This window comes from Takifugu rubripes, chromosome 14, assembly GCF_901000725.2.
Source record: "Takifugu rubripes chromosome 14, fTakRub1.2, whole genome shotgun sequence".
Lineage (NCBI taxonomy): Eukaryota > Metazoa > Chordata > Actinopteri > Tetraodontiformes > Tetraodontidae > Takifugu > Takifugu rubripes.
This window is the reverse complement of record NC_042298.1, coordinates 6,221,429-6,247,130: the sequence shown is the minus strand read 5'-3', so window position 1 is coordinate 6,247,130 and position 25,702 is coordinate 6,221,429. Positions and strand designations below refer to the sequence as shown.

Sequence of the window (25,702 nt, the reverse complement as noted above, 5' to 3'; positions counted from 1 at the left end):
TAACAGGATTGAGCATCATAAATTAATTTATTAACTAATTAATAATAAATACATGAATAAACTGAGATTGTAGATTTTTGTTTCATTCGTAGGTACATATAAAAACTATAGTAACATAGTTTGGGATATAAAAATTATGCAAAATGTTAACATTCTTCAAAACCATCTGACGAAATGGAAAAATATGAACAACATCAAGCATTTGTTGTCCTTACCTAGAGCTGAGACTTTTATACAAACCGGTTTGTGAGCTGCAAACACCCACTGTCTTATATGGGTCCCATTTGATAATTGACACTCAATGAAAATGTAGCCTAAAGGGAAGAAACTGTTCAACCGCTGACACAAAAGCATCGATGTCACATTAATGAAGATGTTTCCATCATGTTATTACTCACCACAGGTTGAAATCACCTCTGTTACTGAGGCTTCACTGACGTGATTCCTGACTAAACACACCAGCCGTCCTGACACTGTTTGTTTCAGAATGATCTCATTAGTCTCATTATTCCCAGAGAGGAGCTGATCATCTGTCAGAGTGTCTCCATCCAGAGTCCAGCTGTACTGAGGACTGTCTCCATCAGAGGAGCAGGACATCCTCTTCTCTCCCTGGGACAGACACTCAGACATCAGCCGGACAGTCGACACAGGAGCTGAAACACATGAACTTTGATTAGAACAGAAAATGATCAGCTCTCTACACAGCAGAACATGAATCCTGTGTTATATGAGAGTTAGAGTATGACAGGAAGATTTAATCAAAGCTCTCGGTCAAACGTACCTTGGATGTTCAACTGTTGAGTCCGCACTGCTGTTCTTTCTGAATTCTCATTAAATATATCAAGTTTATATTCACCACCATCAGTTCTCCTCAGGCTGCTCATCCTCAATGTTCCATTATGGGAAATAAACTTTGACCTGGTTGATAACTTATTCGTCACAGGCCCATTACCAATCCGATTCAGAATTATTACATTTGAGTTCCTCCATTTGAATGTCAGTATCTCTGGGACTTTGTCCATCAACTGGAGCACCAGAGTTCTTTCCAGACCTCCATAACACTGAGTTTTATTCTGACGGCCATTACAGAAGGTTTCTACAACTGGAAGACACACAAAAATTTGAAAATCCTGCTCATTGTCAATTATTAATATTTCTAAGAACACAAGACAACAGAAATAATCCATCAACTATGATCCTAATGTGACTTTATAAAATAACATCTACTATATGCACAGAGTCATTATTATTTAGTTTTGTAAAATATATTCATTCAATCATGATTCACAACTGAATTAACTTCTTGACACCAGCTGTCTTGTGGTGGTGGTCGTTCAGTCTGTCGGGGACTGATTGGGCTGAGAAGTAGAGGGTTCTCGGTTCAAGATGCAGACTAAAAATGGAAGGCCTTCTTGTCGTAGACAGAGGTGTCACAACACATTCGGAGAACCGCCCAAGCACCCTTGTGCAAGGTACCAAAACCCCCAAATGCTGACATTGGGCCATGTGATGTGCTGGCAACTCATTTAGGAGTGTATCCTGTATTCACCCACATGTAGCTGGCATAGGCTCCAGCACCCTCCCCGTGACCCGGAAAGGGAAAAAAGCAGTCAAGCAAGAGAAGAGAAACACTAGTTGTCACATTATTGAAGATGTTTCCATCATGTTGTCACTCACCACAGGTTGAAATCATCTCTGTTACTGAGGCTTCACTGACGTGATTCCTGACTAAACACACCAGCCGTCCTGACACTGTTTGTTTCAGAATGATCTCATTAGTCTCATTATTCCCAGAGAGGACCTGATCATCTGTCAGTGTGTCTCCATCCAGAGTCCAGCTGTACTGAGGACTGTCTCCAACAGAGGAGCAGGACATCCTCTTCTCTCCCTGGGACAGACACTCAGACGTCAGCCGGACAGTCGACACAGGAGCTGAAACACATGAACTTTGATTAGAACAGAAAATGATCAGCTCTCTACACAGCAGAACATGAATCCTGTGTTATATAAGAGTTAGAATATGACAGGAAGATTTAATCAAAGCTCTCAGTCAAACGTACCTTGGATGTTCAACTGTAGAGTCCGTACTGCTGTTCTCACTCCATCCTCTTTAAATATTTCAAGTTTATATTCACCACCATCAGTTCTGTTCAGGCTGTTCATCCTCAGTGTTCCATTATGGGAAATAAACTCTGACCTGTTTGATAATGTATTCGTCACAGACCCGTTTCTAATCCGATTCAGAATCGTTCCTGTTGAGTTCCCCCATTTGAATGTCAGTATCTCTGGGACTTTGTCCATCAACTGCAGGACCAGAGTTCCTCCCAGAGCTCCATAACACTGAGTTTTATCCTGTCGTCCATCACAGGAGGTTTCTACACCTGCACAACACACAAATGACCAAATCCTAAACAGGTTCTATCCTACATATTTCTAATGCACATGTCAACACAATAAACCACAAACAAATGCTAAACATGCAAACATTATACACATCTCCAGAAATTATATGGATCTGAATTCAGAGCAAAACTGTGTCATAAAAATCCAACAGCTCACCGTTAGAAATTCTGAGTACCATCAGCAGCAGAACAACTACAGCTTCCATCTTTTCTCTTTGGATAAACTATGAACAGATCTGTTTTTCTGCAGCAATCAGCCTGAATGATCTTCAGGCAGAAGAGGAAATAAAAAATAAGTTTGGTGTTGTTGCAATGATGATGAACATGTTAAGGGGAAGTGGTGACGGAGCTGAGAAATGGTTTATTTGGATGTTGACAAAGCCAAAGTTCAAAGTTGTGCTGAACTAAACTTTGAAGGACAAATGAAGGTCATAGACTGAGATAAATGTAGGTGCTATATAGATCTGATTAAACTGGTGGCACAAGGTCCAAAAGGAGCTCACATTTTTTGGGTTGTTTTAAGAACACACATCAACCAGAAAAAAAAAATGAAGAAGCTGGTGGGCCGGCGGACTGCTTCAGTGGATAACGGGGAAGGCTCACGTTATGCAAAGATTATTGAGTTATGAGCCGACAACAGAAAAGAAATGCAGCCTGGTAAGCAACAATATCTAAGCCAAGTCTGGTCAAGCAGGCATAATGGATGAGAAATTAGCATGTGGAAAAGGGGAGGCCAAAATGACAGGAAGCCATGGACGAAGAGGTGCATCACTTAACTCAGTCCAGGAAAGCAGAGCTGGGTCCTAGAAATAGCAACGCTGACATCGAACAGCTAAGGGATGAGGCTAACATGTGTATGGTTCAACAGAAGTTAGACTATCAAGATTCGCTGACTGAATTATGGAAGACAAATTGTTCAAACTCACTGACAAAACTTAAGGCGGGACCCACGTAGACAGACAAAGAGGGCAGCTTCAGTGAACAACAGTTTATTTACCGTACAAAATATTTACAACGGTGAAAGAATGTGCCCGTGCTACTTGTGAGCATGACGGTGAACAAAGTGCCAAGCCAATACCCAGTGAGATGCTCGACGTGGAGGGAAGATGAGGTGACCTAGAGGCAAGAGAAGAAAACACGGTTTGAAAAATGCAACAAGCTCAAGGAATGGAAGTCTGGAACACTTCGGTTACCACTGGTGCTGGTGAAACAATCTGAAGTGTAGAGAGCAGCATTTCTCATACAGGCTGCTGCTTATCAACAAAAACAAGATCTGGAATGTCACGAAGCTGAGCTGAAAACAAAAAGGGAAGCTTTAGATCTGCAAAGTTCATTTGTGGCCTCTGATGCAGCACTCAAGGATTTTCCCAGATGAAAATGCACAGGGTGGAATGACTAGTGAATCTGGATATATGCCATTACCTGTGAGTCAAGCATTCACTAAAAGAGCATTTTGAAAATAATTACAAAATAGCTGTAGCCTATATGAACAAAATATCCTCCATTTCAGTTTGTAGAGATTCCAAGTTGCAAGAAACTACTTTTATCTTGTTTTATCAATTCTGTAATAATTATTCTACACTTACAAGTATAGAACAAGCCAGGTACATTTACCAAAAATATTTAATGGATGGATGGATGGATGGATGGATGGATGGATGGATGGATGGATGGATGGATGGATGGATGGATGGATGGATGGATGGATGGATGGATGGATGGATGGATGGATGGATGGATGGATGGATGGATGATGGATGGATGGCCTGCTGGTTCACAATACATAATTAGTAGAGATAAACTGTAAAGGTTAAAAGCTTCTAAGTTCTAATTGGTTTGGCAGTGACCATTTTAGCTAAAAGTATTTCGAACTCCTCCTCGGCAACATTTAAGGCTTGCTGTTCTTTTACAGAGGATAGTGTTGCAGCCGTCAAGAAACAAACACACTCTGAGGTTTGGCACATCTCCTCTTTATTCTCTCAGTGTACAATTTTAATCATTTTTCTCAAAACAACATTGCCTGCTGGTACAACTGCTAAGCTAACTTTTCTTTTTACTTCACGCTCCTTGCTCTTCTTTCATGAAATCTCGCCACCAGACAACAACTGCACAACTCAAATGTGGTGCTTCTATTTCTCCACTGCTTTTAACTGACATTTCACAACACTGTATATCACTGAAACAATCAGGAATGGCAAATCATTTGTGACTCCAAAAATGAATTACTGTCATCTGCAAATACAAAAAAGTAATACATTAAATGAACATTGTAGGGTCCCTTCTATAGCATTCATCAGTGAATCTATCACAATGACTGTCCTTGTTTCGGCCCATATTCTGCAACCTTGAAAGCGAGTACTTTATGTGGACCACAAGCCAATGCATTACATAGTTTTAATCAACAGAATTATTACAGTGGGACCTTGTTGTCCAATTCAGGTGCGTCATGAAGAACCCTTCAGGATCTGTGGTGACCTGTCGACCTGTGTTATTGCTGAAGAAGTCATCTGTCCTTCTTGTACAGGCTTCCTCTACTGTCATCTACAGAAGACATAGTTGGAAAATACGTGTCTCAAAGTGCAGCGGGTGGCCTCTCATGATGGTCATCGTTTGGATGTTCAGTCTGAACTTTAAATTAGAAAAACAGTATTTTAACTTAAATTTGCATTTCTGATCAGACTGAATTGTGATCACTGACAAAAGCAGACACATCACATAGTTCCTTTTAGGTGAAAGAGGAACCACTCAGTCATAAAGTCAAATGCTCTTAGATCATTAATACGATGAACCTGATGTCAGGAACTAATTTCAACAACTCAGACTGCATAGAACCCTGCAGGAAGAAATGGAGGGGAAACTAACCATGACAATCGTTCCACTCTATTACTCGGTCATCCAGGCGGTTTCTTCAAACCTTTTAATCACAGCTTTTCTAAATTCTGTTAGATATTATCATAGTGTTGAGCCTCCTGAAAAATGATTTACTTTTGGAAAGTTTAAGCTTCTTTTTCCAGTCCTTATTCTTTTTCTGGTAGAACCTGTCCCAGCTGTCTTCCTCTTCATCTCTGACCCAGGGCACCCAGGCCCCCCCATTCAGATGGGGATCAGCGCGCAGGTCCTCTGTTGGATACCTCACTGGTACGGCAGTGCGATTGTAATATACTAGTCTTGCCAGCAGCTGTTTGACAACATCTGGTCTCTGTTCGGAAAGGTCGAGACGCTCGTAAGGGTCCCCAGAAATGTTGAAAAGCCACACAGATTTCCGAGGTTCAGTGTTGCGCTCCAGATTCCACCAGTCTCCTGGAAAACCTGGAAGAATCTGGGGTGGTATCCAGTCACCGTAGCCGGGGTCTCCTGTTAGAAGTTTCCAGTCTCCAGCTCGGATGGACGCCTGCACAGCTGTGTTCCAAATGCCATATCCTTTCTGCAGGGAGCCACTACGTGCATGGTTATAGAGAGGGTCGATATTGTGGAGGATCTCCAGCCTTGGTGATTCTCTCCCATCGCTAATGGCCTCCCAAACATCATATCCATCTACACCCTCAATGTGGGACTCCTTGCCACCTGCTAATCCAACCAGTGTGGGGTACCAGTCGGTGATATGCACCAGGGCTTTGCTCACCCTCTTCTTCTTCCGTAACAAAGGGCTGTGTATGAATCCCAGACCTCTAACACCACCTTCCCAGTAGGTCCCCTTACGCCCTCTGAGTGGCCAGTTGCTTCCACCCGACAAGGGTTGGCCACCATTGTCTGTAGAGAAAATCATGATGCTGTTCTCATAGTAACCGTATTTGCGCAGCCCATATGTTATATTACGCACAGCCTCATCTACAGCAGAGACCATTGCAGCATATTTCCTTCGTGCTATGTTTTCCAGCCCACGGTATGGGTAGATGTACTCCCGCGGACACTGAAGGGGTGTATGAACGGCTTGAAAGGACAGGAAGATGAACAGCGGCTGCGACCGAGGGTCATGGGTTGCCAGGATCTTGCGGACCCTCTGTGTGTAGAGGTGGGTGGAGTATTTACCTTTCTGACTCCAGGCAACAGACTCTCCCTCATGCAGGTCAAAGCCACACATCCCAGGGCCATCACAGGAGTCATAAGTGTAGTAGTTGACACTGCCAGTTAAGGAGCCAAAGTATGTGTCAAAGCCACGGCGGGTGGGAAGGCATTCCTTCTTGTAAAAACCCAGGTGCCACTTGCCAACCATGTGGGTGGAATAGCCCAGCTCCTGCAGTCTCTGGGGGAGGGTGACCTGGTCAAAGGGCAGACAGTTGGGCTGACGGGGCCGAATGATGGAGTGCTGCAGGCCAGTGTGAATCTGATACCTAGAGGGTTAATGAGGACAAAAAGAAGATAAATCAATAAACCTAAGACATGAAGAATAATTTTCATTTTGAAACAGCAGGTTCTCTGACTCTGACTAAATCATAGATTTGGGGCAGCACAGTGATGCTGGGGTTAGCACAGTTACCACACAGCAAGGAGGCTCTGCGTTCAATTTTGTTTTTCTTCTTTGCCTGCCTGTGTTTTTCTCTGCTTAATTGGGTTGTTTAAAGGCTTTAGAAGTGCCTTAAAGTGTGACTGAATCATATCTGCTTATGCAGCAGAGTAGTGTTTATCTAAAAACCTGTTTTTGTTCAGCCTTTTAAATAAAAAATTTATTTTTCAGTTTAAATTTTTTAATAATATGAGCTCAAATTATGGATTTGGCTTGCAGATCTTGTTTGTCTGATTATTTAGAAAAGTGCATAGCAGGGCTTCTGCCTCTAGTTACCTGTTAGAATAAATAAAAGCATGATCAATGTTTAAAAACAATGTATTCTAAACCTGTTTACCTGCCAGTGATGAGTTGGCTGCGTGAGGGGGTACAGATGGGTTGGATGTAGTAGTTCTCCAGCTTCACTCCATCTGCAGCCAGTTTGTCCAGTACTGGTGTCTTGATATCCGAGCTGTGATAGCCAATATCGTTGAATCCTTGATCATCCGTCATGATGAAAATGATGTGAGGAGAAGTTGGGACAGGAGACTTTCCGGCAGAAGTCTGATCTGCCTCGTTTTCCACCTGGTTTGGGCTCATCAGGTCCCAGGTCAGATAACTGAGACTCAGCAGGCTCACCATAGAAAAGCCTGTGAGAGCCGTTGTTGCCATGGTGTCTTTAAAATCTCAGTCAAAAAGCAGCGTGCTGTCTACTGTCACCAAATCATGATGCAGCGTGGTGGAAGTTGTGTAAAATTCATTGCAGCTAACAATCTCAACTAATCGGTGATATAAGCATGAGCATGCAACTGAAAGGAACACGTCACCTCCAGGCTGGTCCCGAGGCTCCCAACTGATTCAGCCTCCTTTAAAAACATCTCACTTTCCCTAGTGGTCCCATTAACTCCGCCTATTTGCTTTTCTGCCTAGCTGGAAATCAAGCGCACACAGTCACAGACATGTTTCTATTAAATAATAGGAACTAGTTTCATTTACGGCCGCTGTATGTAGTACTAGGTTTCTGGTGCATCTACAATGGTTTTGTCCTGAAGTAAACATTATTTCTACTTGGACAGAAGGGGGAAAACCTTCACATTTGACCCGATTTAGCTGGATGGATGACAGAGACTCTATAGAAAGACCCTCACTCCAAAAAACACGGTATGTGGGGGAGATTTGAGTCCCAGGGCCCTACGGGCACAATCACAGACACTGTTCTTCGAATCCACTGGAATGCCCTTGCAAACACTCTCTTATTATTTTGGCTGCTTTATGAGTCCTGCAGACCTGAGGAGACTTTCCAGACTCTGATCACATGTCCAACACGAGCACCAAAGAGACATGTTACAAATCCAGCGAGTTCGTAATAAGCAACAGGACTGGAGAGCCTCACCCACCGCTCATTTTATCATCATCCCACTTTCATCAGCTGCAGCTTCAGTCAGGCTGAATAAAGTGAAGCAACAAATATCTGAAAAGACTTGTAACTGAATAATGGAATATTCTTGTAGTCTGAGAGGTAGTCCTTAATCCAGAGGTGGAAGTTCAGTCTGTGATGAGTGAAAATGAGTTTTTATAAAGATTTGATTAAAACAAAACCAACTGAGATATTAATAACCCTACATGGAATAAATATCAGCATTGTCTTTGGATTCAGGCACTGATTATTTAGTACAGGTCAAGGAAATCTCGATATAATTAATCTCACGCCTAATTCCTTTAACTAATGTCTAGGAACCTGATGTCAGGAACTAATTTAAACAACTCAGATCTGTTGATGAACTCGGCTTGGCTGCCATGAAACGTGTTTTGCGCAGGAAAATGAAATCTATCGTCAGTTTTAAGTCGGTCAAAAAATGCTGGAAGGTAACACATCATGCTCTGTAAATATTGATGTTTGGCGGAGAGACTTGTGGGCATGAAGGTCACAGCACAGCTCTAGTAAGTATGAGCCTCCTGACGCTGTGGCTGGAGGAGGGTTCACCAAGCAGCAGCAGCCAAAAGCGTCTTTGGAAGAGAGCCAGAGTTTAAAGCAGGTCCAGAGGAAAAATTATTATGGTGCACCTGAAGCTCAACACCCTCATATTTATTCATGCAGTTTCCTGGAGGGCGTTGGGTCCACACCTGAGGGTCAAAATCACTGTGTAATCACTCATATTATCCATCGTTGAACAGACTCCTGACCAATGACACTATACACACACAAGTATACACACACCAGTATCAACACCAGCATGAGACCACACTCTCGTCAACAGGGGATGTGAAAACATAATTTATTGTCACGCCAATGACACCCATTACTGAAGTGTTATATCTTATCCAATTGTTGCAAATCAAGACTTCTTTATACTAGAAATAGAGTGACAATATTTATGGTGGACAGTCAATTTAATGCAACTCAAGGAAGAGGCCGTTAACCCTTACATGGTAAATAAACACCACCCAGGTTGTGTATCTACACAAACTTGTTTGGAAAAATCTTCTTTTTTTTTTTACCTACCAAGACTAAAAATATCAGTTTGTTCATTTTGGAGAACTGCCGATTACAGTTCCTGTAATAGCTCAATACAACTGCAGGACACGTGACCCATTTCCGTGTTTAGCTCTTTAACTTTATCTTCCCACTGGTATAAATATGCTTTGCTGCCCTCACTTTTGTCCACATACCAGTTTTAAACAAATATTGCTTTAATATAGACAAATCAAACAATGTGGTGCCAGTCTTGAAAATCTCTGAGTTGGAATTATTATGTTTGCAGCCACTTTGATAATTTTGCATTAATCTCCTCGTTTATTCTGTTTCTCCCAGAGGATGTAAGACTAATTGGAGCTGTTTACATAAAACTTAATTAAAGCCAGCAGAAGGCTTTAATTATACTGTAAAAGAAGCTTGAAGAAAATCACTTCCTGCGAGATCAGGACAGTAAAAGAAGCACAACCTCATTTGAAATGCAAACATTCTTAGTGGCACTGATATAATGAGTTGAAGGGCTGGCAGAGTTTAGGTCTCTGCTACTGTTCAGTGTCATTCTTCGCCGTGCGTACGCTTTGGATAAACAAAGATATGCTTTTCTGAATCCAGCATCAACCCCCTCTGTGAACACTACCCCCTTTCTAACCAACACAGTTATGTCTGTAAACCTATACATTTCTTCCTCCCTAACCTCAATTTTCTAATCTGAGCCAGACTGGATGGACCTTTCTTCTCTCCCTTTTTTCCAGCCTAACCTGAAGTCTTGTCTAAGTTCAGATGGTTAACTCTAAATAGTGCCTTTGTGTTAAATCCTCATGTTAAGATTTAAAATCCATTATTGTTTTCAACTTCTTTTCCTCAGTGTTGGCCTCTGAACACTGAACATTTTAAAAAGATATTTCAGTAACACTTTATGTTAAGTTTGTCCTCAAAAACCTGTGGAAGCCTCAAATAATTGGGTCGCTCATTACCATGGTTTGAGTCAAGAGGTAGCTGTGATAATAAAAGGGTTGAAAATGAGAGCCCCACTATGAAGTGTTCCACAACCATTTTGTGGACGTGTCAAAAATAACTTGACAGCCTGACACTCAGTTTGCACAAGTGCTACCCATGTTCTTGAATGTGTGACTGTTAAAGAGATGCGGAACTGAAATTATTCCGCTTTTTGTAGTGTACAACTGTTGGTTTTAAACGACAAAATATGGTAAATACAAATAAAACGTATTTCAGTTACATCACAAAAATGCAAAATGCAGCATTTGCACATGTGTCTACATGACTTTCCCAATAATTACTGCCAATTAAAACAATACTGACCACAAAAAAACCTGGACCATCAGTGTGATCTACCTGTTCACCAAAGTGACGTAGGAGTCAGGATGCTTTGGAAGTATTCTTGCAGAAACCTCAATCCACCTCAGGCCATTTTTACTTACAGTTTAATGAGCTGCATGTTAATCACAGTCTTCACAAAACTTAATAACACCCCATTCATGTCTCACAAATTACTTTTTTAATCTCCTTAACACTAAATAAATTAGATTAAAACATTTCAAACTGGTGCAAACACATAGCTCAATGATTGAAATCTCCTTCTCCTTCTGCTTCTCTCTCTTTCTCACACACACACACACGCGCGCGCGTGCGCACACGCATAAACACACACATACACGCTCACACAGCTGAAAGCTAAAAGCATGATTGTTTAAATTATTTCATTTTTGTGGACACGCAGCAACCAGATCTATGTAAGAAGGCCAGATTCAACACTTCATTATCCAACAAAGTAAACTGGAATAAATCTGACAGACTATGAATGAATGAATGAATGAATGAATCCACTGAACTGTATGTTATTGAGAAGCGTTTACAGTATGTATACCAGCAGACGCTTCTATATGCGAGTAAGTCACCTCTTGACATGAAAGTACACTTTGAAGGTTTCCCCACTAACAAAATTTGACAGCTCTAGTTGTCGGCAGTTACCTGTAGAGTAAGTGCAGATGTGTGCTGCTGAAGGCCGACTGTGAGGTGGATTTATTTCCTGTGGAACAGAGTGCCATTTACAAGCGGAGGCTGTATAAATATTCCATTCACTTTACTGCTATTTCTTCAAAGCAAAGGGAAATAGTTCACATTAAAATGCACACTTAATAGTTTGCACACAGTCATTTGTTTTTATTGTATTATATTTATTGGAAATGTGGCTGAGTAAATATCTTAAGAAACAGTTTTTTTTTCCAGGGAACATTGGTGGTCTGTCCCATCAGCTCTCTTTGCAGCCTCATAACCAGCTTATGCTGCCAAATCTTTCCTGTGTGTGTGTGTGTGTGTGTGTGTGTGTGTGTGTGTGTGTGTGTGTGTGTGTGTGTGTGTGTGTGTGTGTGTGTGTGTGTGTGTGTAAGATGGTGAAATCAAGCCCTGACATTGAGTTTGGACTGCTTTCCTTCCCTGTTTTGCTCCATGAATGGTTGTCTTTCATGTTCTTCAGCTCCTGCGACCCAATATAAAAAGCCTCACAACCAACTCTCCCAGATGCCTTTTATTTCTCTTCACACCAAATGACACTTTAGTTTAGTCAAGTTTTTAGTTACACCTGGAGTTTGTCTATCCTGCTGGCCTTGTAAAAAAAAATCTGATTAGTAAATTGGACCAGATGACTTGTGCATTAAAGTTTCTTGTGGTTGAAAATACAAGGAAGGGTTTAAATTAAAACGATAAAGGAGTAAAATCAATGTATGTAATATTTGTTATCAAGACTTTTATTTGATTACTATGAGTGTATCGTTCCTTTTCCAACTTTTACAATTCATTGAAATGACTACATTTCCCATAGTACATTGCAGCGGTAACCGGAACCATATCCTGAGGTTAAAGTTCATGGTACTCGTGTGCTCTCTTTTTGAGATTAAGAATGCAATGTGCCATCGAAGCTAGTTTTAACATGACAGAAATCTCTAGGATTAATTGTGCGTGCGTGTTTATGATTTGTTATTAATCTAGCCGTCAATTGCGTGGCGATAATGTCCGTGAACCCACCCAAACATGAGCTTAACCAGCTAATCTACCGCCATTTGAAAGAGCATGGTTTCCATTCAGCTGCAGAGGAGCTGCAGAAGCAGAGTCCGCAGGTAGACACACACACACACACACACACACCAAGAGAGGGGGAGAGAGAACTGACACAGTCATGTCAGTCATAGGATGTCAGACTTCCGATATCTTTTGCTTGCATATTTTCTGTATTTCTAAATCAGGTTTCACAAATGCACCTACTGCTACTACAATTAGTAGCAAAGAACCAATAGTTTTTGTGTTGTTATTTTCATAATTACGTGCAAGTTTTCTTCATATTGACAGTACATGTGATAAACTATACTGCCATCTTCTGTTTGTAACGCAGTTTCAGGTGACAGTTGCAAAGATAGTTAAATACAGGAAGTACTGACCTATAATTGAGAGGACAGGAGAAAATAATAATACAATAACTAATTATGAATCTGCCTTTCTCAAAAATCCTCAGGACTATGTCATTTCGGGTGACCTTGTCATATTAAAACTAATCTACAGTTTTATTTAGAAAGCATGTTTCATCATCATTTTAGTAGTACTTTTCTTAATGATGTCATAAAACTTACATTTGTGCTGCCAAGGTGTTAAAATGTGTATTATTAAAATATTATGCTGGTTTTGAATATATACATAATAAAGTACTTTACATTTTTTGGGGGGGCTCTTGTTTTTTTTGCGCAGGATGTGACAAATTTGTCTGCATCGTTACTCGACATCTACAGTTCCTGGTTAAAGTCAGTATGCTTTTTTGTTAATAAATATTTATCTCTTTTGGGTTTGTTTCACTTACATGTGTTGCATTTTTTTTCTTGTATCAGTGACTCAAAAAGGGAAAAGCAGTCAGACCCAACAAAACACTCTACTTTTAAAGAGAAAAGAAAATCTTCTATCAAGGGTATGACTCTAAATTTAAAGCTTTAATAGTTTTGAATATTAGCACCTATAGATTTAAACTTATTGTAACCTGTGCTTAGGTTTTAGATTCTCTCTAACTAAATGTGATTAACAGGGATGGATGATCTAGTTCTTTTTCTTGTGACAGCTAACTTGGAAACTTTTTTATTTATTTTAAGTGAATTATTTTTATTTCTCTCCACCCCCTCACACTGGCTTTAGCTTCAAAAAAACAAACCCCAACCACGCCCATCCAAACACGAGCCGAGGAAGACTGCGGCTCACATAGTGAGGAGCTGAGTCAGAGCCTACTGCCACAGGTGAATCAGAACTAAACAGAACACTCCTCACACATTAGTGAATCAACCTGTTACATTCTACATTCTCGATGTCGCAGACTCCCACCGCTTCCAGTAAATTGTATCCCCCCAAGACTCCAATTAAACCAGTTACGCGTTCTCCAGACAAACCTGTGAAGCCAGGCCCACTCGTGCAAGCGGCTCCAGGTGACTCCAGTGACACCACTGACATTTCAGAGGAGGTACGTTTAAGTATCAGATCTCTTTTCTGTTGTGGTCTTTCAATATGTAAACTCTGAAGATGACTGTTTTGTTTCATCCAGATTTTCAATATAAAAACCAAAAGTCCATTCAACGATTCATTTATTTTGCTCATACAAACAGGAAATCAGATTACCGGTAACTCCAGTGCCACAATCTAAGTCTAACAACGATGCACCTGATCAAAATAAAACTGGCACGGCCAAAAAACAGATGGCGATTAAGGTTTGTTTTCTTTCTCTGAATAGTCTGTCCTTTAAAATGTATTTCTGGTAAATAGTCATACAAGTTATTCCTCTCATCAGGACCAGACGCCCAAAAAGCAAGCTGTGACTGTAACAACGCCACCTATTGGTATGTTTGAGTGTTTGAGTTTGTTCCCTGTGGCCACTGTGTGACTGTCCTCCTGTGCAAATAAATCACATTTAATTCATTGCTTATGACCAGGAAAGGCAAAGAAAAAGGTGGACAAGCCTGCCAAAAAAGAACAGGACCCAAAGAAGGTGATCTTTTTTGAAAACTATTATTTCAAATATTTAATACCTAGTGGTCTGATGGCCCGTCTGATTGATTTGTGTGTGTTAGTCAGTGCCAGTAAAAAGAAAAAAAACAGGTGAAAATACAGCCGTCACCAAGAAATCCAAAACCTCTGGGAAAGATGCCCTTGCTGAAAGAGATGCTTCCGACTCTGACAGCAGTTTAGATGTCGAGAAATGGAAGAAGCTGCTCCTGAACTTGACAGGTGAGTGATGAGGTACTTTCATGTCCAGTTAGAATGTTTTTAAAGAGGTATTTTTTTACACACATTTGCTTCTATTTATGAGGGTAAACGTTAAATAATACAGCCATTAAACGTCAACTGTTAAAAGAAAGGAAAAAAGTAGAAAAGAAAATGGCGACTTATCACATCAAATAAAATATCCACTCCTTTAATACTTTAACCTGAGTAGAGGTCTGTGTAGGGTCTGATGCTGGTTATCACTGCGTTACAGGAGACAAGGTGCAAATAAAAAGCTGTCATTTGTTTCACTTTTGCTATATTTGGTCCTTCCACAGAGACTGACGTCGCCAAGATGGATGCCATCAATGCTCTGGACTCCTCTACACCGCAACCAAAGAAAAAGAGAGAGAATAAACCTCGGACTAAGCCCTCTGCCAAAACAGAAATTCAGCCTCCCCAAAATGATAGGACATCTAATGATATGGACACAGTGCTGGTAGGAGATGTGACACAAACACCTGCAAAAACTGTTAAAGCCAAGAAGAACAGAGCTGAAAAGACAGCCTCTCTAAACTCTCCTAACGCCATGAACCCAAACACTGATACTGTTGCTATCAGACCTCTATCGTCCATTCCTTCGCCATCAAAAGAAACAATAGAAGAAGAAAATGTAATTGTTGCAGCGTACAGTGAAATAAAGATAGTTCAAAAGTCCAAGAAGAAGAAGATAAAAAAGATGACTGAAGATGCAGAAGGTGAAAATTTCAGCAACACTTTTGTGGATTCAATTGACAATAAAGAGGAAAAGAAGAAAAGTGAAGTCCCAGATAAAGAAACCTGTAATAGTCATGTAAAAAATAAAAACGCCAAAGCAGATTTTGATGATGGAAAAGAACCAATAAGAAATGTAGAGCTAAAGACAGAGTCAATAGTCCAACAAAAGAAATTGAAGAAAAAGAAAAAAAATGATGAGGAAACTTTAGAGCAGAAAACTGAAGGAGAAATAGACTCAGAGAAAATGGCTGAAGAAGAGAATATTGGGCAGTCAAAAAAAGCCAAGAAGAAGAAACAAAAGGATAAAATTGATGTCAATAGTGCAGAGAACACAAGTAGAGAAAAGGATGTGCAGACAGAGGCAGCTGAAACAGAAGACAATGCTGGAGAAAATAATTCAGAGCCAATATCAAATAAGAAAAGAAAAAAGAAAAGAAAGCACCACGAAGAAAATCTAGAGGCTGTACTTGAAAAGAACAAGTTTGAAGAGCAGGAAGATCAAGAAAATGTAGCAAATCCTTCAGAGTGCACTGACGAAGGAGAGCAGCCTGCTGAAGTGAACCATAAAAATAAAAAGAGCTCATCAGTAAAAAATGATTCTGTGGCATTCTCTCCACTTCTACCCAGTCATGAGGAGCTGGGCCCTCCATCGGAGAAAAAGAAAAGTGAGTAGACATTCCCTGTTATTTAATTTTTTTTTTGATTATATATTTGATTATTTTGATGATGTTTCCTCATTTTATTTGTCTAGAAAAAAAGTCTACAGAAGTCCAAGAATCACCTGTTGTCCCAGTCCAAGACGCTTCTGCATCCCTCCAAACTCCTTTGAGCAGCAAAAACAAAAAGGTTTCATAGAGCTCTAAATTTCACATGTTGAATGCAGATTTTTGTTATTCTCATTTAATCTCAATGCGTGTCATTTTGGCAGAAGAAGAAGAAGGCCTCTAGGAGCATCCTTGGTGAAAATCTTTAGCGGTTGCCAAATCAGCAATATCGCCATCTGATTTTTTTAATGGATTTTCAAGGTATCGTGGGAAGATTTAATCCTGTGAAGAAGAAGAAATGTTTTTTTTTTTTATTCTGACTAGAGATTTTATTGTATTGAGTTATGTTCCAGAAACCTTATTCCTCTATTTCCTTTTTTTAACGACATGTCTATATCATCTATTTAGTTAACAGCACCTCTCATTTTCCCATTCACGCATAAATTCAGACATTAAACAGAACAGCATCTTATATACACACATTGGAAAGAATCGTCATAACATTTATCCAGTTTAAACAGTTTTGTATTTGAAGAAAATATGTTTTTAATAACCTATTTTATGTTTTTATATACTTAAGGGTTTTCAATCAAATTGAATTAGAATTTTTATACATCATGGAAAGAGGAGTGTCCATAATAGTGTGCCTCTACCACTGACATAAAAGTAGGATTTTTAGATAAAAAGTTGTATTTTATATATCGCTGGGGTTTACTTGTACTTATCGCTTAATGTTGAGTGCGGCCGCCAGGTGGCGCTACACTCTTCGCCTCTTCACTGTCAAATAAACCGAAGAAGAATTCAACCACCATGGCTGTCTCTTCCGTTGACAGCGTTTTGCATCAGATACGAGTCTTTTATTGATAATAGTTACAATTGGTAAGAAATATGTGGAGATTAAGCAAGGCTCACCATAAATTTGGCCGACATTGTGGCAACCTTGACGAGTTCAAGGTAAAGAGGCGAGAGCACGAGAAAGGTAAGTTCCACTAAAAACGTAAAGCTTCATATGCGTAATTCATAACGAGCCTTTAAATAATCACTGATAATTTCGACATTTTCCTTTGTATCGTCACAGCATGCTGCCAAAATAACATTTAGCTTTAAAATGAGATTCGACAAAGAGGGAACTATTTCCATAGATAATCGTGACCTTTTTCAATATACAATATATATTTTATTTATTTGAGTCTACAGGAGTTCTGGGGCGAGATTTGAATATAACTTTATGTAACCACATTTTTTTAAATTGTGGAAAATTTTATTTATTTTTACCACCCTACTATTAAATGAGGATTTTAGATGGTCTTCCTATGAGAAGATTTTACACCAAATAGAGTGAAGTCATGTGTTTGTATTCACATTGCTGAATGCAGATAAAACACATCCGGTCAGAACAAACGTACAACTTTTGGTGTTGGATTATTTCATATCAATAATAATGCCTTTAGAACTGAGACAGGCCCGCCGAGACAGACAGCTGGTAAGCAGGAGACTATTGCCAGGTGAAGATGAAGACCAAGCAGATGTTGCCATGGATACCAAGACATTGGAGGAGGTGGGATGCTATTTTGAATGCTACTTTTGTGATTAAGTTAATGAAATACTTACACTTTCAATGTCTTTTTGCCAGGATGTCATCAAATTGTTCCACAAACTTTTACACAGTGGGTCGCAGAAGGAGGTCCACTTAAAATCAATGAGCAAAGTTCTTCAGAACCCATCAGCACAGCTCACTTTCATCAAGTAGGGCGATAAGGTCTCGTTTCCATCTTTGCCTCTGGTCCTTATTGCCATATATTTAAGCCTATTTTCCCTACAGACAGGAGAACAGCATGCATTTTCTGGTTGGTCTTCTGACTGGATCTAATGCTGCATGCCGCCTGCAGGCTGCCCGATGTCTTCTGGAACTGTCTCACTCTCCTCACGCCAGTGTGGCTCCAGCCTGTGTGCCGTCCACTCCCTACCTGCTCACGTACCTGTCAGGTCAGAGCACCAAGTTCACTGTGAGTGTCTGCAGGAGAATGTGTGACATTATCAGCTAATTATTAGGAGCTCTTTCTGTTACATTCTTGTAATTTTTTTGTTGGATATGTGTGCGCAGGTACTATGTCTATACACGCTTGGTAATTTATGTCCAGCGGATGTTGTAAGGGACAAACTTGTGGCCCAGGGAATAATACCTGCTTTGGCAAACTGTGTAGAGGTAAAAATCAAAAGATTTGACCACCATTGACTTTGTAGCACTGAATTCTATCATCATTCTTAACCCTTACTCATTGCCATGATAAAGTTCCCTTGAATACATTTGTGTGTACTCAGAACCAAAGACATAACCTTGCTGTGGTGGAAGCTGCTGGCTTCACCCTCTCACAACTCCTTCAGACAAAAGATGCAGAAAAGAAGCTAATCCCGTAAGACACCACCAGTTCTTTGTACTGTTGTCTTTGAAAATGTTAAAATCATTTCCCTAAAGCATTTTCTGGCTTGATAATAATCTTCATCTGTCTACAGGATGGTCCTGGCCTCAAGTTTACCATCACACTTGCTGTCAGTCTTGACTCCTGACCCAGAGTTTGGCCTGGCAGCTGCCATCGAATGTGCATGGTGTCTGTACTACCTCACATGTACGGAGAGGTGAGGATCTTCCTGGATACATGTTATAATGATGTTTAATTCATATGTCACAATTATCCCCCCTCTTCTTCCTCTGCCTCCCTCCACAGTGTGGAGAATAACAAAGCGCTCTTGTCACTTGGAGCCCTGTTGGCGTGCGGTTCCCTCTTAGTGTCACTAGGTGGAGCTGTGGCTGAAGGAAACCAAGAAGATGGAATGGAGCTGGTATGAAGTAATTAGATAATAAATTGGGCGCAACAAAGTACACATTTTTTCAATCCCAGACTGTGTGTAGAAGTGACACCAATTAATAGAAAGATGATGTGACTTAATTAACCGAGCGATTGTGTATCTACAGCTCATCTGTCCATTGCTGAGATGTGTCGGAAACCTTCTGTCTTCCTGCCCAGTAGAAACCCTGAGTAGTCACGTGGGTGATGTTCGCGTTGTGGTTGCTCTGGTTGCACTACTTCAGGCCTATCTCCAGACCCAACCAGCCTTGGCTCGAGAGTGTACCTGGGTGCTCAACAACCTCACAGGTTTGGGCTGTCTGCATCTCAAGACACAACTATGTGTGTGTCACTCTTCAAATTTATTCTGCGTCATGGATTGTGAAGCATGGAAGTGTAGTTTGGTTTTGCTGCAGTCTGGTCATCAATGTAAAACAACCCAAAGTATTTAGTCACACTCATGTGACAGACATGGTGTGTAGCTGAGGTTTCATCTGGAATTCTCCGTCTCTTCACCACAGCCCACAGCACTACCTTTTGCTCGGCTCTTGTGACTTTCAACTTGGTTCCTGGGTTGATTCAGCTCCTCCCTTTCTCTCAAGGCATCAACACCATGGTGCGTAAAAGCCTTGAAATCACAGCCTTCATCGGTATTTTGCAGTGACCCACTTTGTGGATCATCCTCACACTCATCTGTGGTGTCCTCAGGTCCTCAGGGTTCTGGCAAATATCGCTTACAAGGAAAGGCAATCCTGTGTTCAGCTAGCACATCTTGGATTATTACCTGCCCTCTGGGCTACACTAAAAATGGCCGACCGGGAAATGGTGACCCTCGGTATGGATGTCTTGTTCATGCTCGTAGTTAGTGATACAAAGGTACATCCGTTCAAAACTGTAAGTTTAGTTTACGCTTACCTCAGCATAATTTCACCAAAATTTCCTCTTTTTTTTAGGTGGCTGAAGAGTTTGTGAGGCAAGGTGGGATTTCACTTTTGGAAGCGCTTCAGTACAACAGTGAAGAGGAGATCAGACAAAGAGCAGCTCACCTGCTGGAGCGCCACCTACTGCCCTTCTCCACGGATGTCCTGGTAAACATTTGAAACGGTTGTTTTGGATGCTACATTTGTTCTAGAGGTGAAAAGGACACTAATATTGACTCATTTGCAGGACAGCACCTTCTCGTAGCAGAAAGCCCCTGAGTGACGGTGGTCTTCAATGTGACACCACCAGGACACATCAGGGAATACAGCGTTGTTATAAACATAACAGGGTTTATTCTAACAACTCGTAATAGTGAAGAAGACGCTTCACTGTCATCTTTTTGTCCTGTTTTAGAGGGGTTTTGTATGCTAAATGTATAGAAATGTAATGGATGTATGAGACACTGGTGTAATTGTCAAACATTCATTTTTATATTTTGTGTAATTTAATGAACTCACGGGGTATCAGTATTTTTATGGTATATTTATGGTATTTGATGTGAATGCTTTACAAACATGATATTAGACTTGCATAGTTGTACTTTGTAGTGCTGTTGTACAGACGATGCCCTACTTTTCACTGCTGCAAATATAAGCAGCAATTTTCATTAAAACAATGTATTTTTGAAGGAAAGTTGTTGTGACATTGATGACTATTCAGGGATGGATGGATGGATTTTTTTGTATGCATTGTAGTGCTCATGCGTCGTTTCCTGTCTTCTGTCCCAAAGTGACCTCTGAATTCTTGCGTTGCTGTTCAGTTGTATGCGATGACGTCATATTAGTACCCACAGCAGACAATCTTTGAGACGGGCTCCTCCCCTAATGAAGAAATAGGCTCAACTCTCAGATTTCCACTTCCTCTGTCCTCCCACAACATTCTCCTGCTGTTACAGTTCACAGGAATCCACATTAGAAAAGGGAAAAACAAGGCGGGATGTTGCAACACCCTGTGAGGTTTCTGGCCTCATCTGACTTCTGTTCTGCATTCTGCAGTCTTTGCTGTTAAGAGTGCGGTTGGATTCCTTTCTGTCCCTTCCAACTTTAAAGAAGAGCAGTGTGAACATCTACTGACAATGGAAGGCAGCGAGGTGACAGCCGGAGAGGACACGGCAGGAAAAAACCAGGTGGACCGGACAGTGCTCTTAAGCAGCAAACCTCTGCACCGCTTTGTCAAGATGGAGCCCAAAACACTCGGGGTAACGGGCTTCTGGAGATAGATGCAGGAATCTGTGTGAGCGGTTTTATTTTATTTTATTTCCTTTTCCTCACAGATTGTTATTGTGATTTTCGGCTGGGCAGAGCTCCTGATGGGTTGTCAACTGTCCACCGATCACGTGATGACATCTTTTACCATCTACATTCCCCTCTGGCAAGGACTTCTGGTACATTATGTGTGCACGTGTGCCAACAACATGTTAAAATGATGGACTGCTGTATTAGATTGGCTCCTTAATCAAAGCAGATTAAGCTCAGCCACATTTATTAATGTATTCTCTACTAAAGTTTTACTGGCTTAAAAATATAAATATTCACTTTTCTTTGCCCCTCTAACGAGAACATTCATTTCTCTCTCTTTTTTTTTTTTTTTAAAGTTTCTTATCTGTGGATCTTTGTCTATCTACACTGAAGTGTATCCATCCAAGAAGCTGGTAGGTAGACAGCTGTTTAGTTTTATATTCCCACATTTTGTATCACTTTCTTATCTTGTTGATCTCATTGAAACTTTTTTTTTTCCAGGTCACCGTGTGTTTGTCCATGTATATAGTTTCAGTGTTGGGCATCATTGCCTCTTTTATCTTCAGGATAATCCACCTCCTCTTTCAAGGCTGGGGAAGGGGGATGCGAGGTCTTTCCAGAGACAGATCAGTAAGTCTCATTTGTTCACAATTTCAGCATTTCCCTGGGACCCATTAAAAGGTCGCTGTTCAACTTCTCTTGCTCTAGAACCTGCTCGTCTGGGTCGATAGCATTCTGTTGATCAGCTCGGCCTGCGTGTTAGTGGTCCTCATCTTCCTGTGTGCTGTTGCGCGTTTAGCTCTGAAGTCCACGCGCAATCAGGTACAACTGGAATCCATTTAACATTTTTCTTGTTGATAAACCTGATACTTTGTACTTGTTTACAACCAAAACAGATTTATAACATTAATTTGATTATATATATTCACTAAAAAAATCATGTTTGGTGCTTGTCTCCAACAGGTTATTGTGCATCAGGTGCGGCCCTCACAGATCACCATCACTTCATACTGAGAGCAGCATTGCCAAAAATGTTACAATGCACAATAAATCCAGCAGCAATAAAGCAGAGTATGTACTGTATGTTACTTGCAGGGCCAGTATATTTGCATTGGTCAACACTTTAAATGCTTCCACACACACATTAAAAGTGTCGTATGATTCTGCAATGCTTTAAAAAAAAAAAAAAAAAAAATGTGGGAGAAAGTGTGATTAAAAGACAGCAACTTGTGGATTTGTGCACCGCTGGATTGTTCTTAATTTTTTTTAAATGTTTAGGCTATAAATTGTCTTTTTAAATAAAATTGAATAAAGGTATGTTTTGATGGAAATATTGTCTCAAAGAGTCAGTACTTTTGAACTGTTATAGACAAGGACACTTATTTCAGTGTACGTATGTAGTGTAATTAGGACTAGGGTTTTTATTTATTTTTTTAAAGGGCCTTTTAAGGATAGAAACAAAAAACTATTTCTGACTAATGTTAATGTCTACTAATTAAGTAAAAACAAGCTCTGAGAACATTTTGGTCACTTTATTTCCAACTACACTTAACACACAATCAGTAGTTTACAGTCATATGGCTCCCCCTGGTGGTCGTTCACGAAAAAGGGGAATTCCGAGAAGTTGTTGCATTGATAATTGGTCCCATGAGTTTGTATTTTAGTCGTCACAGTATTTAATAAACATAGCTAGCTGTGTAGAGAGACTGCATGGAGGCCTGGTCAGCAGAGCCACTGGGGTTGTATTCTCCTTTGGAAGCCAGCCCGTTGATCTGAGGAGTGGGGGAGGATGAGTTCAAAGTCAAAACCAGCTGTTTAATGATCAGCCAAGTTACCTCAACCACATTAGTTCAAGACTAGACCTCGTATTAATCATTAACAGAGTGTAAAAACCAGACGCACAAGAGAAAACCAGCTCATTTGTGACTGAACCCATTACAAAAGACAAAATTTTGCTCTGAACTCACCTTTGCCCTTTTGCAGAAAGCTTCTTGTGCAGCTGCTCTGTTTTCTGCTTTGCCCTGCCAGGCAGCGAGAGAAGAGGCCTGGAGTGCACGGCCATAGGAGAAGGTCAACTTCCAGGGGCGGTGGAGAGGCACCTGGTTGATGGCACTCAGGTTGATGGAGGCCTCTTCCTCACTCTGGCCTCCAGACAGGAAGCAGATGCCTGAAAGGCGAGGCAAATCCAGGCATCACTTCAGGATTTTGAGGCCACCTTGTGCTTAAAAAAAAAAAAATAAGCGGAAAAAACATGACAATTACCGGGGACTGCAGCGGGGACAGTGCGCCTCAGAGCGGACACTGTGGCCATGGCGACTTGCTGAGGGGTGAACTTCTTGGTGCAGGCGTGTCCAGCAGTGACCATGTTGGGCTTCAGCAGTGTTCCCTCCAGGTACACGTGGTGATCAGACAGGGCCTTGTAGACGGCTGCCAGCACCTAAACATAAATTGGACAGATTTGTCACCACAACAACTTCGGCAACTCAATGACTGTTGAACTGTTCAATTGAAACGGACCTTTTCTGTGACGTACTGGCAACGCTGCAGGTCGTGGTCTCCATCGGGAAGGATCTCTGGCTCCACGATAGGCACCAGTCCATTCTGTTGAGAGGGAGACACGCACGAGTAAAGAGTTGGCGTTCCAGTTGGTCACGGTGAGACTGCAGTGGAGACTTCACCTGTTGACAGATGCTAGCGTATCTGGCCAGCACGTTGGCGTTCTCCGCAATGGCAAGAGCCGAGGGGCAGCTATCTGAGATCTTGAGCACGCACCTCCACTTGGCGAAGTCACAACCATCCTTTTTATACTGGGCGCAGCGCTCCGACAGCCCATCAAGACCTGTGGAGGAGCGGCTTGGATTACGATGGTCACGCTCACTTTCAGAAACCCTCCCGATAAATCGGAAAACGCACCTTGTGTGGTGGTCTCTCCGTCTGTTCCATTTAGACCAGCTGTGCCTTTGTCCACCTGAAGACCAACCAGACCTTTGTTACGTTCAAGAGCCACCAGCGAAAAAACAAGACTGGTCTGCGTTCACAAGCTCCTCACCTTGATGCCGACGACAATGCCCTTATCCTTGATGACCTGGGGGAAGAGCTTGCCACTGTTCGACTTCTGGTAGAGCGTCTCGTGGAAGAAGATGACCCCGCCCACGCAGGTGGACATGGAGGCATCGGAGGAGAAGAGGATGTCACGGAATGTGCGACGGTTTTCCTCTGTGTTCTCCACGTTGATCTTCTGCAGACGTTTCGCCATGGTTCCTGCACAGATCATGGGATCATTTCAGCTGGACTCGCCTCGCACCACAGATCCTAACCAGCTAACTACAGCTAACTACAGCTAACCTGTTGACTCATCGGCAGCCAGGATTCCCTTTCCTGGAGCCACAATTCTCTGAGCAATGTCAGAGAGCGCCTTCTTCTGCTCCGTAGACAGCGATGGGAATTGATGAGTCATCCTGGAGGAGATAAACATGTTAGCATGTGATGATATAGAATCTATAACCGCTATCTATGCTATAGATAATGTGGGGGAACGGTTTTCAGTTCTTGCTCCACATTGAAGATGAGCTAGCGTTCCTGCCTCTCTTGCGCCACCTCTGTAAATATTTGGCTTGAACTGTTGGAACTTTGACCTCCAAAGAGATAAGTTCCACCATTTTAAATGAAAAACAAATCTATATTTTACTCCCAGACGAGATAACAATTAATGTTTCTTTCTGCAGTAGCTACAGGTGACAAAGCTTCCTGACTAAACGGGTGCGTTGACTTTCAGGTTCTTGTTTAAACTTTTTTTTAAAAAAATAATAATAAAAATAAACAAAACAAAAAAATCGCCTTTCAGCAGTTTCTGCAGACAGGAAATGTTTCTTGCGCTCTTCTTTAGAACATCGAAAGTTTTTAAAAACCATTTTCAGCCACACGCACATTGATCGGAGCAGATCAAGATACGCGTGATCCTGCAACCCTCAGGGGCCAGAATGTTGGCATCACTGCAAAGGCGAAGTCAGAGGTTGCAAATGTTAGAGGAGTTTACCTGAAAGTTGGATCAACGTGCGCGAGGAAGAGTGACAAGCTGCTTCAGGGGACTCCAGAAAGCAAACTGGACTGATTGAGAAGGACGAAAGCCGTGCACAAAGCTGTATTTATGGCCCAGCTCCACGACGCGGGGGGAGGTGCTCGTGATGTGGCGGGGCGTGGGACGCCCGCAAGAAACACAATTGGCCGGGTCAGGAGGACTTGGGCGGGAGGTGGGGGGTTAAAGCGTCGGTGCGCCTTTGTGAGTTTGCCTCTAGAATAAAGTCAAAGGCGAGTCAAATGCCCCCAATTTGTGATGAGGTACAAATGTGCCTGTATGATGAAATCACTTGGTCCCGCCTCGTGGTTCTGTTTACCCAGACTGAGAAATGAGGAACCCGCTACAATGCTGAAATTCAGGTATCTCTGAACTTGGGCTGACGTGGATTTGATAGACTACCATAGGTCGCCAGT

At 41.5% G+C, this 25,702-nt stretch overlaps 5 protein-coding genes across 8 annotated transcripts in view; 2 read left to right on the top strand and 3 right to left on the bottom strand.

Moving 5' to 3' along the window:
• Nucleotides 1-2,689, bottom strand: part of LOC105419430 (matrix-remodeling-associated protein 5-like) — a 42,382-nt gene extending 39,693 nt beyond the window's left edge. For all 4 annotated transcript variants that reach the window (XM_029846941.1, XM_029846939.1, XM_029846940.1 and 1 more), the window contains exons 1-3: nucleotides 2,560-2,689; nucleotides 2,061-2,381; nucleotides 1,678-1,932 (exon numbers count right to left, since the gene is read on the bottom strand). In XM_029846941.1, the coding sequence (XP_029702801.1) occupies nucleotides 1,678-1,932; nucleotides 2,061-2,381; nucleotides 2,560-2,608 (625 nt within the window). In that variant the 5' untranslated portion in view covers nucleotides 2,609-2,689. The remainder of the gene's footprint in view (nucleotides 1-1,677; nucleotides 1,933-2,060; nucleotides 2,382-2,559) is intronic.
• A 1,682-nt stretch (nucleotides 2,690-4,371) lies between these two features.
• Nucleotides 4,372-7,978, bottom strand: arsia (arylsulfatase family, member Ia). Its single transcript, XM_003970355.2, has 2 exons — nucleotides 7,244-7,978; nucleotides 4,372-6,733 (listed from the first exon to the last, which is right to left on the bottom strand). Exons 1-2 carry the CDS (start codon nucleotides 7,555-7,557, stop codon nucleotides 5,335-5,337), a joined length of 1,713 nt encoding a protein of 570 aa, XP_003970404.1. The 5' UTR covers nucleotides 7,558-7,978; the 3' UTR covers nucleotides 4,372-5,334.
• A 4,231-nt stretch (nucleotides 7,979-12,209) lies between these two features.
• LOC105417367 (muscle M-line assembly protein unc-89-like) lies at nucleotides 12,210-16,951 on the top strand. The gene is made up of 12 exons (XM_011610666.2): nucleotides 12,210-12,492; nucleotides 13,115-13,167; nucleotides 13,252-13,328; nucleotides 13,550-13,647; nucleotides 13,725-13,868; nucleotides 14,011-14,112; nucleotides 14,193-14,241; nucleotides 14,335-14,390; nucleotides 14,473-14,629; nucleotides 14,944-16,047; nucleotides 16,134-16,228; nucleotides 16,311-16,951. Exons 1-12 carry the CDS (start codon nucleotides 12,385-12,387, stop codon nucleotides 16,353-16,355), a joined length of 2,088 nt encoding a protein of 695 aa, XP_011608968.1. The 5' UTR covers nucleotides 12,210-12,384; the 3' UTR covers nucleotides 16,356-16,951.
• A 38-nt stretch (nucleotides 16,952-16,989) lies between these two features.
• tmco6 (transmembrane and coiled-coil domains 6) lies at nucleotides 16,990-20,606 on the top strand. Its single transcript, XM_003970377.3, has 13 exons — nucleotides 16,990-17,125; nucleotides 17,598-17,704; nucleotides 17,780-17,892; nucleotides 17,969-18,152; nucleotides 18,251-18,352; nucleotides 18,469-18,560; nucleotides 18,661-18,783; nucleotides 18,873-18,987; nucleotides 19,121-19,301; nucleotides 19,514-19,608; nucleotides 19,701-19,868; nucleotides 19,946-20,080; nucleotides 20,160-20,606. The coding sequence occupies exons 1-13, from the start codon at nucleotides 17,035-17,037 to the stop codon at nucleotides 20,175-20,177; spliced, it is 1,524 nt and encodes a 507-aa protein (XP_003970426.3). The 5' UTR covers nucleotides 16,990-17,034; the 3' UTR covers nucleotides 20,178-20,606.
• Nucleotides 20,607-22,726: 2,120 nt separating this feature from the next.
• Nucleotides 22,727-25,404, bottom strand: aldob (aldolase b, fructose-bisphosphate). The gene is made up of 9 exons (XM_003970356.3): nucleotides 25,248-25,404; nucleotides 24,557-24,669; nucleotides 24,261-24,472; nucleotides 24,125-24,179; nucleotides 23,890-24,050; nucleotides 23,729-23,812; nucleotides 23,474-23,648; nucleotides 23,179-23,378; nucleotides 22,727-22,983 (listed from the first exon to the last, which is right to left on the bottom strand). Exons 2-9 carry the CDS (start codon nucleotides 24,666-24,668, stop codon nucleotides 22,888-22,890), a joined length of 1,095 nt encoding a protein of 364 aa, XP_003970405.1. The 5' UTR covers nucleotide 24,669; nucleotides 25,248-25,404; the 3' UTR covers nucleotides 22,727-22,887.
• Between the last annotated feature and the right edge of the window lie 298 nt (nucleotides 25,405-25,702).

Bases quoted from the DNA above. Each gene is read 5' to 3' on its own strand.
- arsia (XM_003970355.2), bottom strand. From the start codon at position 7,557: ATGGCAACAACGGCTCTCACAGGCTTTTCTATGGTGAGCCTGCTGAGT. The intron at 6,734-7,243 runs GTAAACAGGTTT...TTAACCCTCTAG, and splicing joins AGCCAACTCATCACTGGCAG to GTATCAGATTCACACTGGCC.
- LOC105417367 (XM_011610666.2), top strand. From the start codon at position 12,385: ATGTCCGTGAACCCACCCAAACATGAGCTTAACCAGCTAATCTACCGC. The intron at 14,391-14,472 runs GTGATCTTTTTT...TGTGTGTGTTAG, and splicing joins AAGAACAGGACCCAAAGAAG to TCAGTGCCAGTAAAAAGAAA. The intron at 16,048-16,133 runs GTGAGTAGACAT...TTATTTGTCTAG, and splicing joins TCCATCGGAGAAAAAGAAAA to AAAAAAAGTCTACAGAAGTC.
- tmco6 (XM_003970377.3), top strand. From the start codon at position 17,035: ATGTGGAGATTAAGCAAGGCTCACCATAAATTTGGCCGACATTGTGGC. The intron at 17,893-17,968 runs GTAGGGCGATAA...TTTTCCCTACAG, and splicing joins GCACAGCTCACTTTCATCAA to ACAGGAGAACAGCATGCATT. The intron at 18,153-18,250 runs GTGAGTGTCTGC...ATGTGTGCGCAG, and splicing joins GTCAGAGCACCAAGTTCACT to GTACTATGTCTATACACGCT.
- aldob (XM_003970356.3), bottom strand. From the start codon at position 24,668: ATGACTCATCAATTCCCATCGCTGTCTACGGAGCAGAAGAAGGCGCTC. The intron at 24,180-24,260 runs GTGAGGAGCTTG...GTTGGTCTTCAG, and splicing joins GCATTGTCGTCGGCATCAAG to GTGGACAAAGGCACAGCTGG. The intron at 22,984-23,178 runs GTGAGTTCAGAG...CCCACTCCTCAG, and splicing joins CTTTCTGCAAAAGGGCAAAG to ATCAACGGGCTGGCTTCCAA.